At 38.7% G+C, this 15,477-nt stretch overlaps 1 protein-coding gene and 1 non-coding gene across 2 annotated transcripts in view; both read right to left on the reverse strand.

Annotated features, from left to right (window-relative positions):
- Nucleotides 1-295: 295 nt before the first annotated feature.
- The window catches only part of tead1a (TEA domain family member 1a), a 50,429-nt gene continuing 35,247 nt past the window's right edge, over nt 296-15,477 (reverse strand). Inside the window, exons 5-12 of the mRNA XM_085780079.1 lie at nt 15,132-15,263; nt 14,844-14,893; nt 13,066-13,127; nt 10,950-11,077; nt 9,128-9,301; nt 3,809-3,949; nt 3,055-3,207; nt 296-1,923 (exon numbers count right to left, since the gene is read on the reverse strand). Of these exons, the coding sequence (XP_085636205.1) occupies nt 1,810-1,923; nt 3,055-3,207; nt 3,809-3,949; nt 9,128-9,301; nt 10,950-11,077; nt 13,066-13,127; nt 14,844-14,893; nt 15,132-15,263 (954 nt within the window). The 3' untranslated portion in view covers nt 296-1,809. The remainder of the gene's footprint in view (nt 1,924-3,054; nt 3,208-3,808; nt 3,950-9,127; nt 9,302-10,949; nt 11,078-13,065; nt 13,128-14,843; nt 14,894-15,131; nt 15,264-15,477) is intronic.
- On the reverse strand, nt 4,705-4,834 carry LOC146986315 (small nucleolar RNA SNORA35). The gene has a single exon (XR_015036095.1). It is a non-coding gene; the product is annotated as a small nucleolar RNA SNORA35 (small nucleolar RNA).

Below are 15,477 nucleotides of genomic sequence, written 5' to 3' on the forward strand. Positions count from 1 at the left end.
GCGTGGTGAATGTGCAGGTCACAACTTGTCCACCAGAGCGTTTTGGAGTTGTTGGATTGTGTATTTGATGAGTTTGATGAGGGAAACCAAGAAATCCCATTAGCCTCCGTAGCGTAGCTCTGAGCAGCTTGCGGCTCTGCTCCGCCGTTCTAAAAATAGTTTGTACCGACAATTAAAGGTAACGAACCCACTGCTAAAACTATAGCAATTATGGCAGTGGGCCAATTTGCCAAAATGTTGAACTATTCCTTTAATTTTCAGATCACATATTTATTTTTAGCTGTTTTATTTTTCATTTAACCACATTAAACGTCTCTTTTCCTTGAAAACACCATGAAGGACGTTGTTGTTGTTGTTGTTGTATAGCTCAGAAGGTTCACAGTGCTCTCCAATGGACTGACCACAAAATGTTTCAAGTTATAATCCTCAAGATTTTTTTAATCAAATCAAATTCAGTCTTTGGCTCAAATATAAAATAAATGTTAATTATTCTATTTTTATTTTATTTCACTCACACCAGCCGTCGCGTTCTTTATGCTCTTGCTTGCTTGCTGGCTTTTATTGTGAAAGAGCAACAGGAAACAAAGATGTATTTTAACGACCAAATCAACCAGGACTGACACCTTGAGGATTATAACTTCGACAAAGATTTTGATTTACCTGTTGCACAAAAAAAAAGTACCTGAATTGTTCAATTTCACTTATAGTTTCTTATTGACATAAATTTTAGATAGTGTTCCTGGAATTAAAATATAATCTATATGCTACTATCAATAAACAATTTCCCAAAGTTTAGAAGCTATTCATTTTTTCTTTTTTTTTTTCTTTTTTAGATGAAAACATACAAAAGGTAAAAATTTGATTTTCTCTTCTCTTTGGGACAAGCCTCTTTTTTTGTGCAAGCTCACACAATTTGCAGTGGCTCTTCTGTATAAATCCACCTCTATATCGTACTATATGATAATGCAGTAGTGTTATTGTTATTATTATTATTATGTTTTTTTTTCCTTCTCTGGTTATTGATCATACACAGGGTCTGACCTTCAGTGTCCGTCAATATCTTGGCAGGTAACACACACACGCGCCCACACATACATACACACACGCACGCACACACTTATTTCACAGGGGGCAGAAAATACAAAATAAAATAAAAATCTTGAAAATCTTGTTTGAGTTTCCTCCAAATGACAGGAAAAAAAAAAAGAAAAGACTGTTGTTCTTTCCATCATCACAACAGCGAAATCTGAATCTTCTGAGGAGTGAAAGTGGGAAAGTAAAAACCAATTAGCAGGAGACCCGACGTCTCCCGGTGATGTGTGAGTCAGGATGTTCTCGCTAGGGCAAAAAAAACAAAAAAAACAAAAATAAAAAAAGAACAAAAACACCCAGGTCGGTTTGAATGTGTTTCTACGGCTGCACTGCCACTGTGCTTCTTCTTTGTTATTTTTTTTTATATTTCCAGCTAATGAGCATCTAATACTCAGGTTGGAGTTAATATTTCGTGTTGAAACGCTCCTGCTGGGTGGGTGAGGGGGGGTCGGGGGGGTGACGGAGGCTCTGCTGCGTTAAAACTGTGTCACATCTGATGTTAATTAAAAACCGCCTCTTGTTGCAGCAGCAGCAGCGAAGACGCAGCCAGTGTCTCTGTCTCTGTCTCTGAGGTTGTTTGGGGCTTTTTTTACCTCCAGTGTCACCAAACAAAGGCAATATGTGTGTGTGTGTGTGTGTGTGTGTGTGTGTGTGTGTGTCCGTGTGATGTGTATATATTTATATATATATTTATATGTATAAGTGTGTGTGTGTGTGTTATTCCTTGACGAGTCGATAGATGTGGTGCTGTGCTCCGTGCTCGTTGTTGGACACCTCGAACACACACGCCATACACAGCAAAGTCTCCTGAGTGTCTCTGTTGCTCACCACCTGCACACACACAAAGAAAAAAGATTTTAAAATCATATTTTTATATTATAATACAGTGTTTAGTAACCCTAAGACATGTTTTCTGCAGCATCATCATCACTGGCACTCAGCAGCATTTAAAATAATCTGTTAAAGGAGAATTACGGTCATTTTCTAAGTAACGCTCTACAGCTCTAGGTCCCCGAGTGCGACCATACAGTAGGAAAAAATCAGAGAACAATATGTGCAGCCCGGACCTAGCTCTCCTCCTGCTAGCTGCGCTACAGTTAAACAGTGAAGTAATGGGGGCAGTTCTTCTAACCGCGACTTTGACCTCTATATATGCTCAGAATATCACTACAAATGCTTTGCAACATCCACCAGTTCCTTTACGTAACTTCCTTACCACACAACACCTCTGTTTAGTCTAGCTTCCTGGGTAGACCTTACTAGTCGACTGTCGAGCTCAGGACTGTTTCCATATCAACAAAGACAAAAATGCGAGGAAAATGTGGATTTGGGAGGAAAAAAAGGATTTTGGATGAGAAAAAAGCAGTTACATTCATATTGATGCTTTTCCCCCCATCCAAAATCATTTTTTTCTCCTAAATCCATGTTTTCCTCATGTTTTTGTCTTTGTTGATCCGTTCATAATTTGTGCAAATAATGGAGAAAAATATCTTTAAAATGTTGTTGCATATGGTCAAGATCAATATTGTTTTCAAATTTCAATCTGTAACTCCAAGTCATTTAATTATTCCTTTTTCTCTTGTTTTTATTTGTAACAAATTGGGTTTTTGATTATGTTCTTGTTATGATATGTTCGTGCAAAATAAATAAATTGAAGAAAAAAAAAAAAGTTAAAAAGTTTGCAGACCCGGGAGAGATCCTGAGTGAGAAGTTCATAGGGAGTTGCTATGAACATATTATATAGGGGTTTTACTTTTATACCTCCCTTCAAATGTATACATGAATTTCTGTCTGTATGCACCCACTATATGGAGAGGGCGGAAAACTTTGTATATGATGTCTAATCTTTTGTACATTCTTCTGTAAAAAGTTGATCAAAGACAAAAAAAAAGGTTGCAGACCCCGGCTGTAATACTACACACACACACACACAGACACACACACACTGAGTGGCGAGCTCACCAGCAGAATAGTGAAGTTCTCCAGGACGCTGTTCATCATGTATTTCTCCGGCAGGTGTTTGAGTTTGTGGATGAAGTTGATCATGTATTCGCACATCGGGGAGCGACTGATTCTGTAGACGAAGCGCCCGTTTTCAAACCTCGCGTACTCCGTCTGGGTCAGTGGGGGGGAGAGAAACAGGAAGAGGATGATTTCATTATCAAATCACATCACATGTGGTAAAACTGATCATTAACGGGGGTTTCCAACCAAGTTCAGAATCGTCTCGTTAGTCACGACCTCAGTTTGTACAACGTCGTCTGAAGAGACTTTGCCAAACACTGAGGACTGAGATGAATTATCTGGTTGTACAACAAGAGGAGACGAGTGTGGGAAATGTGGGGATTTACAAAGGAAAACATGAAAAGCAGGTTGCATTATGGGAAATGTAGGATGCAGTCGTTTTGGAGACACTGCTGCACTGAGTTTAATACACAACTTTATGATATGAAGCATCACAAAACTGAAAGATTTATGTTATATTTTGTGAATTAAATGACTTTTAAATGGTTCTTTGAATTTAATTTAACTTAATAAAATAAAACCTGTCACTTTCTGTGAGCACGAAACCATAAATTGACAAAGTACGAGGAGCAAATATTAAGTTTTTTCAGCACAGCGTACATCAACATCCATGAAAAAGGTTGTTTCTAATGTTGCGTCTACAAACCACACTTCAAGATGAGAATTAAAAATAAAAATCCCTCCTCCTCACCTCCACCTTCTCGACCACCTGCTTGCCGAACGAGCAGACCTTGGTGGAGCAGGTGATGGTCATGTTCTCCGAGCTCTCGTACTGGCTGGTGACGCCGTAGAAGGCCGCCGGGTCGTCCTGCACGTTGTAGTTCAAGTCCGCCTGGAAAAAAACGCACAGCAGAAAACAACACGATTAACAACATAATCAATAACCTACAGGCCTATATACTATACTGGGGCTGCTGTTGGATTTGATTATTGGATATAATCAATGAGGACGGAGGCTTTGTGTTGCCACAGCTGGTCAACGGCGCCCTCTGCTGGAGAGTCGGTCACATTACAGCATCAGAAAGAGGCTGAGGGCAACAATCAAAAAACAGTATATAGGCTACTATAACCTTTTTTTTCTTTCTTTTTTTAAAAATACTTTATTGCAGGACTGCACAGATTATTGGTTCAGATTCTGTTACACATATTTATTTTTTAGAAATTAGCGCAATCCCACACAATTTGTGAATTTTATAGTGAAATACAACAGAATAACTTGAAAAATAAAGCAAAATAAAGAAATAAAACAAAATAAACAGAAAAAAATATATATACTGTATGTGTATATTCATATATTCTTCTAAACTCTTCAAAGTACATAAACTATAACCTTGATCAGGTAAAGGGACGTATAGTATGTATATGTCTTTTATGTTTTTATGACTATTTCCTTATCTTGTCTTCTGTTATTACATGTTTTCATTATTACATGTTATATGTTGTACCATTGTGGGGCAATGTACATTTTGTTGAATTATTTTCAATGACAATAAAGGCAATCTTATCTTATCTTATCTTATCTTATATGGTGAATTTTATATGGGATTTTTTTATCCGTCAAATGACTCTTATTTTCATTTTTTTAATGTTTGTTCTCAGCCTTCGAAAGGGGGGAGCCAGTGGTTTGGCTCAACCCTTCTGCTAACTGAGGTTTATCTGGCACTGGAATGAGACTGGAAAACCACGAGACAGGAAGTCCAGTCACATAGCAGTGCGATGTTTCAAATGTTTCTTTATTTTGTCTATTTAATAATTTTCTACTCCTCAGGTTCCTAACGACTCTGTACCTTCATAATCACTTCATGTAAATCTTATTTTTATCATTTAATCATGTTTTATACCAGCTTTACCTCTTCCTCTTATTACCTTCAATACTTTACACCAGTGTATTCCTCTGTATTTTTGAAAATATAGTAAATAAACTGTTACACAATAGACATATCAAACCATATTTGTTAATTTAGATCCTTAATAATCTGCTGTTCATGAGGCAGAGTGACCTGTTAAAAACCTGCTCTGAATAAGGGCTTTTCTCATCAAACAGGGAATCAGAAAAAATGGTGTTTATTCTCAAATTCAACCCAGTATTATAGAGATAAGTTTTACTTATCACTGGATGAAGATGCTGCTTCAGTAGTTTCCTCCTTTAGTTTCTTATTAAGCAGATTTGAGGCTGTTAAATCATCTTTGTCCAAACTATCTGCATCACACTCATTCTCTACATCTGTTTTTTTCCCCCACCAGCTGTTTGTTGAAGTGGTGTTTACATGGAAATATACAAACCACAGATTGCATGTTTATTTCATTCTTTGCCAGAGAAACTTTTCGAGATCACTAGAATTTAAAATAAATTTCAGTTTCTAAAGTTTCTACAATTTTTTTTGGCTTGACACCTGCAGACGGCTGGTTGTTGTAAGCGTTGAGTGCTGTGAACACCAACAGCAAAATGATTTTCCCTCCATTACACTGAGGAGGAAGAAGATCTCAAAACATGCACAAAAAGGAGCAGGAACTTTTGTGTTGCTGTAAACTGTTCGAACTGGGTTTTACATTTCTGTTTTACTTTTTTGTTGCTCGTAGCTGAAACTGTAGCAGCTTGTTTTGCTCATGCTCAACGTCGCTTTGGTAAAACTGTACAAACAGTGAGATAATAACCTGCTTTCTGAACAAAAAAATAAATAATAATAATAGCAGATGCAACGGTGTGAAAACATTATTCTTGTGACGTTTAAAAGTTTGAAAATGTTTCATCCGAACAGCGAGAACATGCTGCACCTGGATTACAGGCTGAGAGCCGTGGAGAAGGGTTTGTACTATTTGTAATGAGCTCTCTAAGGAGCACTGAGTGTCTCAGGGGCTGACGACACACACACACACACACACAATATGCTAAGTCACCCACTTGCACGCACACACACATACAGCAAACTGTGCTCTTTTAATGCAGCAGACAATCAGACACACACACCATTGTTGTAGATTAGAGAGCTTTTTAATTAAATTCAGAGGGGAAGCTCTCTACATGACACACTTGTTTGTTTTCATGCTGCGAGGAGCTGCACCTCTTCACCTCTTCACCTCTTCACTCACACTATAAACTGACCCCAACCTCACAGACCAACATCTCCTGTCCGATAATAATCCCACGTCCAGTAACTTTAACTGCACAGCCTACTACAGCAAGAATAAAGAGGAGGTGGCAGAAAAACTGCAGTTCCTCAACTGACCACCAGAGGCGCCAAACAGACTCTCCAATGGCTAATTTCCTACTTCAACACAACTGAATGGAGTGTATTTTTTATATAATTTACCCAAAAACCTTTTGTTCTGCATAATTGAGGGTGTGGCCATTTTGAGTGACAGACAGGTACAAAACCAGGTACAGGGAAGACGGCAACAGAGGAACGGCTAACTGTGTTATTTCCAAAGCCAATAAAGAAATATTTTCATATTACTGTGATTTTGTGGCTTCTCGTGGTTGCAACTTAAACCAGGACCAATTCAAAAGCCAATAAAGATAAAACTATACTATGTATGTGTCTCTTCATCTGCTCTGTAGCTTTTCTCCCTACTCTACGGCAGAGATGGGAATAACAGCGTTACTAACAGCGCTACTTTTTTCATTAACGGGTAAACAAAAAAGTTACTGTTTCCCCCGTTACAACGCTGTTACCGTTAACCCACCGTTACTTTACTCAAGAAGTCCTGTCACAAAATAATACACCCGTTAAAGTGTAGTAGGCTACGTTATAGGCTATAGCCTACACTATTTTCACTTCAACTAGTCGGAAAAAATCTGAAATTAACCAATGTAGTAAATAAACTGTATTTAAACTGTTCAAAAACAAGACATACACAACCGTATTTTAAAATTTAGATTTCTTAAAACCGAAATCTAAACTAACCAACTCACTCACTATTGTACTGTTCCTGGTAATTAGTTACTTTTATAATGTAGGTCATGAATTGTTTGAAATGTTTTTTCCTTATTTACTTTTGTCTTGACTCACCATTTTTAACAAGTCTTTAAAACTTTTTAATAATACTTCAAGTCTGACCTGGGGGGAACTCCCAGCTTGCTGTGCACAAAAAGGCTAAATAAATTTCTTGAATCTTGAATCTAGTAATTCAGTTACTACTACTACTTTTTGGGGAAAGTAACCAGTAACTATAACTAATTACTTTTTAAAGTAACGTGCCCACCACTGCTCTACTACTACAGAGGTTTGTTTTGGATGCTGTCAAAGCTAAAGATAACGCTCCAGTCGGCTCATTATCTTACTTTACATTCACAAATAAAACATGAGTGAGGTTCTCACCCTACAAGCCTTTTTCTTTTTAAATCTCTTCTAACACTACAGGTGAAAATTACAGACGTATAAAAAAAAAAAAAAGTTACTGTGAATCCCGAGTGTAAAATCTGCTGCTGCTCTGTGATTAACACACACAGGGTCTGCAGCCTGAATGTGTGATGAGCTGCTCTGTTGCTGCTGCTGCTGTTGTTGTTGCCGGGATTTTTGAAAGTCCTTTGGTGTCCTACTGCAGCACTAACAGTAAAGTGGAACACACACACACACACACACACACACAGAGGCAAACACACACACAGGCAAACACACAGACACACACACACACACAGGTGGGGACAGAGCAACCCGTGAATCAGGAGGTGAGCAGGTGTTCAAACAAAGCGACTGTGCTTTCATCAACCCACCACCTCCATATCCCAGGTGGAAAGACAGAACACACACACACACACACACACACACACACACACACACACACACACACACACACACACACTCAAACACACACACACACACAACACACACACACACACACACACACTCAAACACACACACACTTGTAAGTACAGCTAAGATATGGCGCTGAGTGGAAAAATACAGGAACAACCAGCCGGCCCCTCGTGCTTAACGCTGCTCTCACTATGAAAACTGAATTCAGACTTAAGAGAGAAAACAGAAAAAGAAAAAAGAAGCCTGTGTGTAGAGATGAAATAAAATAAAATAAAAAAACAAACCACTAGGGTGGAGTGAGTATAGTTGAGACATGTGTACAGTTGAAACACCCTTCCCTTACAGTAATATCTTGCCTGCTCAGCACATGCATATTAGCGTCCTCTTTGGTTGTGGGAAATTTGAAGAGCTTTAGCATCTCCAGTCCAAAGATATCAGCAAAAGTCTTTTTTACTAAGGTAAGAATTCCACTTTACCATGTCCCTTCCACAACGAATAGCTTATTATCCTTTTGTGACCATCAAACATAACTTATATCATTGCAAACATTATTTTGTGCCCTAAAAACTCACTCACTGCACAATCTAGAGAAATACACAAAGTGGTCAGCTGTACCCTGATAGAGTTGTATTACATCACATCACTGTTAAGTTGTGCAGTGTAGGCTAACGATAACATGTTATAAGTCATAATAAGACCAAAAAAACAAAGAAAATGAGAAAAAAAACTAATATTTGTGATACCTGAACGGTGTTATTATTAATATTATAATTTTATGTTATATAATTATAATATAATAATATTTATATTAATAATACAATAATATTCCACTGTTTTTATTGCATTTACAATTGATGTTCAGTCATCATCAATGGGTTTCAATAGGTGTCTCAACTGTACCAAGGTACCGTCTCAACTGTACACGTATAGTTGAGACGGGACCATGGTAAAAATGCACCTCATGTTTATGACCTGATTGTGGAAAAAATAAACAAATAATAAATTATATTCATCAGTAATAACTTAGTATACAAACAAATTAAACAGCATGAAAAATCACTTATTTTCAGTGTAGCCTATAGTTTTTTTTTTGCAATATCTGTTCAAAAATGGAAAAGCAAAAAGTGTCTCAATCGTACTCAGTCAACCCTATACCACAGGGACAGAAACAGGAAGTAGTATGTAGTAGTGGTACGAAGTAGTGTATGTTTGTGTGTGTGTGTGTGTGTGTGTGTGTGTGTTGTCTTTCTCACCCAGAACTTGATCAGGTAGAAAGCGTTTTGCGGGCCCTTGGCGAACAGCTCCTTGAGGCCGCCCTTCTTCTCGGGGAACTTGTCGTAGATCTGCCGGATGTCCACGCACTCCAGCAGCGGGTCGCTGTAGCTCGGACTGCTCTGGCTGATGTGCACGAATAGGTGCTTGTTGTACTGAAGGAACGAGGAGGAGAAAGGGTGAGGACGGGGATGGAGATAGTTGAACTGTCGTCTATGTGTGTGCTTGTGTTTGAATGTGTGATGAGAGTAAGAGAGAGTATGTGCTGTTCATTTAACTCTATTGTACATTTCATGATTTGGCGCTAGTTTACTCGGTCTATTTTTAAAAATATTATTATCAGATAAGACAATAGCAACAGAAAGAGAGATGCAGTGTTTCCTGTGGACTGGTTTTCATTCATTTTGACATTTAGGTTAACTCCAGAGTAACTGGACGCCATCTTTTATTTGCATATTCTGTAATAATAAAATAATTTTGCTATTTTAGTTTAGTTTTGACCACAGAGAACAGCTCCAAACACACATAGCTTATCATCTGAATCGTAACGTTAGCCACTTAGCACAGCTGCTCATACTAATATTCTCCTTAATCGTTGTTCCAAATCATTAAGGATCATTTCTATTATATGTATTGAAGTGTTGTTTTAAACTGTTTTAATGTAAATGGGACTACGGATGGAAATTAGCAGTTTTGCTACAATTCGTTATATTTGTATGTTCTGTCATCAATGTGCACTGTCCCATCTAAATAAAAGCAAATACGAATGGCTTTTTGTTTGATTTATTGACCTAAAGCTTCATTATGTATTTCTCTGTAATGTAGCACAGTTTTAATATTGTCACTTAAACCTTCTTCATCACCTCAAAAGATGCATTTAAATAGTTAAATTTCTATCATAAACATGTAACAGCAAGTTAATGAATGTCTTCACTAGTAATTGATCAGAAAAATCAAAGGTCAGGTGCAACATCATAGTTTTATTTATTTATATTTAATAAGCTTCGGCTTCTTCCCACTCCTTTAGAACTTAAATAATTGTTAAGTTTTGATTATGTTGTTTTATTATGCGTTGTTGTCTTGTATTTACTGTTTTGATTTTTGTCCTTTTTTTATTCTGTGTCCAGATAAACTTGATAAATTTGATTCTTTCTGTATAGAAAAAAAACAGGTGTCTGCATGTGACCCATGTAGATGCTTCCTGTGTGTTCGATGTATCTTTGTTGACATGTTTGTTTTGTGTAATCTCTGTTTACAAGTTTGTTTTTTTATGTAACTGGTTGAGACCAGATGAATTTCCTGCCTTGGCTGGACAATAAAGTTTTTCTATTTCTATTTTTCCATTCCCACTGTTTTTGGTCTAAACTTATTAAATGTAATATGTTTATTTAATCATGACTGGTCCACCTTTACATGTTGTTAAGGGCATTTCTCCACGTATGTAACACATGTTGTTAACAAAAGCATCTTTTCTTTCAATGTCACTGTACGACAGTGTTTTGTTTTTTTGTCTTTCTTTCTTTACTGTCCAAACAGAAAAAGCCACAACAAGATGAATGCCAGCTGTCTGTGCGGCCGAGGTAGAAAGATGACAGCGCGTCCACGGTGTGGCAGGATGACAGATAGGCCGAGCAGAGAGACGGCTTCACAAAGGTTATTCATACACACAGACACACAAAGGGCTTTAACGCTGTTCTCTGCCGTGGGGTTATCTGTCATCTCGCTTTATGGGACAATAGGGAGTGCGTACTGTAGTGTGTGTGTGTGTGTGTGTGTGTGTGTGTGTGTGTGTGTGTTACTCACGGCCTCCTGGTCTCTCTGTGACTCCAGGAAAGATGAAAACTCCACCAGTCGTAGTTTGGTGGTGCCGATGGAGCGACCCTGCCACGCTGGCTCTCTGTGTGTTTGGGCTGTAGTGGGAGGCTCGTAGCCTAGACAACCAACCGACACACACACACACACACACACACACACACACGGTTTAACCTCACTTCACCACAGTCATCATGTACAATCATGCTATTTACCAGGGTTAAAGCAGCTAGCGAATAATAGAAAGCATTATTCTTTGCTCCCAATGTGTAAAAATTTGTGCCATTACTGGCGTCTCGTGGACAAAGCCTGTGACTGAGGTGTGTGTGTGTGTGCCGGTGTGTGTGTGTGTGTGTGTGTGTGTGTGTGTGTCTATGTGTGTGTGTGTGTGTGTGTGTGTGTGTGTAGTGAATCAGTAAAATGAAAGTAGATATTTAAAAAAAAACGGTGGCAATGATGAGGACGTTGTGAAATCCCCTAGATGACTGCAGACTGAAAACTTGCCCCCTCCAAAACAAAACAAAACTCCCATTTATAGAAACAAATCATAATTCCTGAAGAGCAGCGTTGTTATAAACTCATCATAATCAGCTGCTTTGTTCAGACTCTGGTGAAATAATCTGATTATAAAACATAACTGAATGAAAACTAATGTTTTTAAATGTTATAAATCAAAATATTTTGAATGTCCCATACTGTATTCAGTCAGACGTCCTCATCTTTTCGTTATAAAGCAGGTTTATGTTGTATATTAATACAGTTACAGTATGAAAGCTAATCCACACAGCCTTTATTCAGAAACTGAGCTTTAAAACGAGCCGTCAGGACTTCCTGTAACTTTGTGATGTCACAACAAAGCAGTCGTCAAGCCCCGCCCACTTAGACCCACCATCCAACACTTGCAGGATTTGGTTTCTCTGAATGTTTTTCCTGGAATCTGCTCTATTTTTATTTTAATCAGTCAGAAAACACTCAGCCAATCAGAAGAGAGGTTCAGGGCCCGCTCTCCTCTGATTGGCTGAATGACCTATTGTTGCTAAAGCTCCAGAGAGAAACCAGAGAGAGGAGATGTTAAACTACATGTAGAGATGGAAAGTAGCTCTTGAGCTAAATCTGGCATACAAATTATTATTGTTGATGAGGAGTCCCATTACAAATAAACTAATAAATGAAAATGAGATGGTTTTTGAGTTAAAAAAAAACACAAATATATCGGCACTTCAAATAAAAGTAATAAAAAAAAAGTATTTTTTCTTTTATTATTCCTGTATTAAAGACAATAATATGAACTTGTATCTTGTTCTTGGCTGGAACTGAAGTATCAAATAGATAACAGCTGGTTAACAACAGGAGGATTTAATAAAAGGAAGGAGTCTGAAGAAGTCTTTCACTCCTCCATCAAACAAAATAGAAGAATTGAGCCTGCACTGCTTTCACTCCAACCCTGACTGTATAATCACAATAAAAAAACATGCAAAAAAAATAGAGAGCGCTCTGAGGAGGCATTATTTGGCCTCCGTATATTGTTACAGGATCAGATGTGTTTTGTGGATTTTCAAGTGGATCGTGAGTTGGAACAAGGTTTGAAACCACTGCTGCACTTTTTTTTTGTTCATGTTATTTCAGGGACTTGCTGAGTCATTTCAAGCCCTTGCATACACACACACACACACACACACACACACACACACACACACACACACACACACACACACACATTGTCTTGTCTGTCTGCCTTTACAGCAGGTTTTCTTTAATTTGACCAGATGTGGTGACGGCAAACGACCAGACTGTCAAACAGGAAGTCAGCTAGTGACCTTTACGGTCGTATATGAGGACAGGACTCACTGCTAACAATGGCAGCACAGATTACATTTCTTCTTTTTGGTAATTATAAGAACAAAAACTAGGAGAAATAAATAATAATAAATCGTGTAAGAAAAGTCAGCCGGACACCTCTTTTCCTCCCTATAACCTCGTCATGCGGCTCTCTGTCTGGGCTCGGAGACCCTCCCCCGTGGAGAAGCAGCTGCACTAAATGGCAGGAGACACTGACCGCCTGTCTGCCTCACAGAAAGGAAACTAATTGCAGCGCGGTCCTTCTCACCTGAGATTGTGGTGGTCCCTGCTGTCTGCACATTGTAGGCTTGCTGAGAGAACGGCTTGATGCTGAAAGAGGAGAAGAGACGAGTCAGGAAAGGAGAGCAGTGAAAGGAGACGCAGCCGGGGCCAATCACATCGTACGCGCTCATTGTCGACAAGACAAGACAAGACAGGAATCCACTGGTCTGTGTCTTGAGAGCAGCACGGAGGTCAAGAGGAGTCTCTGAGTCCAGTCAAAGCCACACCATTTACTACCATTATGTTCGTCATCATCATCATCATCACCGTCATCCTCACACGGTCATGTAACAGCAGCTGGTGATGAAACGAGCACAACGAGCTCCTCCTCGCACAGACTGGTGTAAGAGCCGAGGAGCAAACTGAACCTGTGCATCCAGTTCTTCATAGTCAGAGTCAGTTCTTTGAGTCAATCGGCAGAAATAACGCTCTGTTTAAATGTTCAATCAAGACGACACTTTGATGTTTGTTTTATCTGTTTTTCTGTGACATTTCCATTCGCGACAAACAGGGAAATGAGAAACTTAACAGCAACAGCCTCCTGGACTGACAGGCTGATGAGATGCAGCTGAATTGATTTATTTTTTTGTTTATTTACCTTTAGAAACTCTGTTAAAGTATCAACACACAAGGGTTTATAGCAGTGTTTCTCAACCTTGGGGTCGGGAACCCATGTGGGGTCGCCTGGAATTCAAATGGGGTCGCCTGAAATCTCTAGTAATTGATAGAAATATAAATATATTTTTAACTAATTATTATTCTTTTTGAAATCATCATTAAAAACACAACACAACAACTGTATTCTATACTTTCACTTTCTCGAATATAAATCAAGTTCAAAGCATATAAAAATATCTGAGCTGACGTATCTTGATTGACGGCTGCGATCACTTGCAGTCATGTGATCGTAGGGATGCCAGAAATTTGTGATGTCAAAAAGGGGTTACGAGCCAAAAAAGGTTGGGAACCACTGGTTTAAAGTCCTTACAACATCTGATACAGGCTCCACCACTGAGATCATCACCGTGCCAAGATTAGGAAACCCTAGGCTGCGTCAAAGTTGAATAAAATCTCCTTTTCTTACCACTTCTCCCCCCCCCTTTTTTTTTTTTTTATAAAACAGAGGCTTATTTGTGTCACTTAAATTCTATTTGAAAGGCTATAAAAAGGTAATTTGCTTTCCATATGATACATGTTGTATAAACTAAGTAACTAAGTAAGTATATTAGTATTAAAGAGTAGCAACCCCTGTTCAAAATCCTTACATATTGTATCGTTAGAGGATACCAAGTGTCTGGCTGTGTGTTTCATTGATATTGTATTGTGCTGTTGTTATATTTTGTTATTTTTGTGATAAAAACTAATACAAATTTAAGCATAAAAAAAACCCAGAGACTTATTAATCGTCCTTTTCGAACCACAAAATGTCGAAATAAGATATCATGAGAGGAAAACATTAAAAGAGAAGGTTAAAATAACAATTAAATCTCAATAACGACCTGAGCATTGGCACTTTTAACCTTTAACCTCTAATCGCCCAGTGAGCAAAACAAAGGGACAGATTATATAATAATTAAATTAAAGATAACTAACTAACCTATCTCTGTGGCTACCCAGGAGTCGAGCCCGGAGGTAAACAGAATTTAATTTACGACCGGTCGCACATTAACCGGTTAAAATCCCACGTCAAAGCTGTGACACACTGACAATCTGACAATCAGTAACAGGAGCAGATGTGTGATGCAGGAGGTGAGAGTGACTTACTCCTCTGTGGCGGAGCTGGACTGTCCCCCGGGGATCATCCCCTGCCACAGCTGAAAACACACACACACACACACTCATATTATTACAGTGGACTGCAAGCCTTGAATGCAACACAGCGAATATGTGCGAGCATATGTGGTGTCCAGATTGTGGGGGTGAAAAAAACAGCAACAACAACAAAAAAACAAAAAAAAACGCCTTATTATTATTCATGTCCTTGTGTTTCCCTGTGTTTATTTGAGGAGAATACATGTAAATACAGCGTGTTTGTGTTTGTGTTTGTGTTACCTGTGGGTTGCCAGGGAAGCTGGCCCGGACGATCCCAGGCAGGAGCTTGCTGTGGATGGCAGTGGCCGAGACGATCTGAGCCGAGGACATGGAGGAGATGCTCTGCAGAGCTTTCTCCTTGGCATTCTGGTCCTGCACACCAACACACACCAACACACAAAACAAAACAAAACACACACTGTGAATATAATCATGACGGATACACTTCATATCCCTCACACAGAGCGTCCCGCTGAGCGATGACAAGCCGGACAGTCGTGAAAATGAGCGTTTGAATCTTGAGTAATGGAATCTAAACTCTGTCAGACAATCAAGAGCTCGAGGGGAAAAAACTCATAATTGTTGT

This window comes from Trachurus japonicus, chromosome 6 (genome assembly GCF_045865225.1).
Source record: "Trachurus japonicus isolate A0001 chromosome 6, Traja_1.0".
NCBI classification, from domain to species: Eukaryota; Metazoa; Chordata; class Actinopteri; order Carangiformes; family Carangidae; genus Trachurus; species Trachurus japonicus.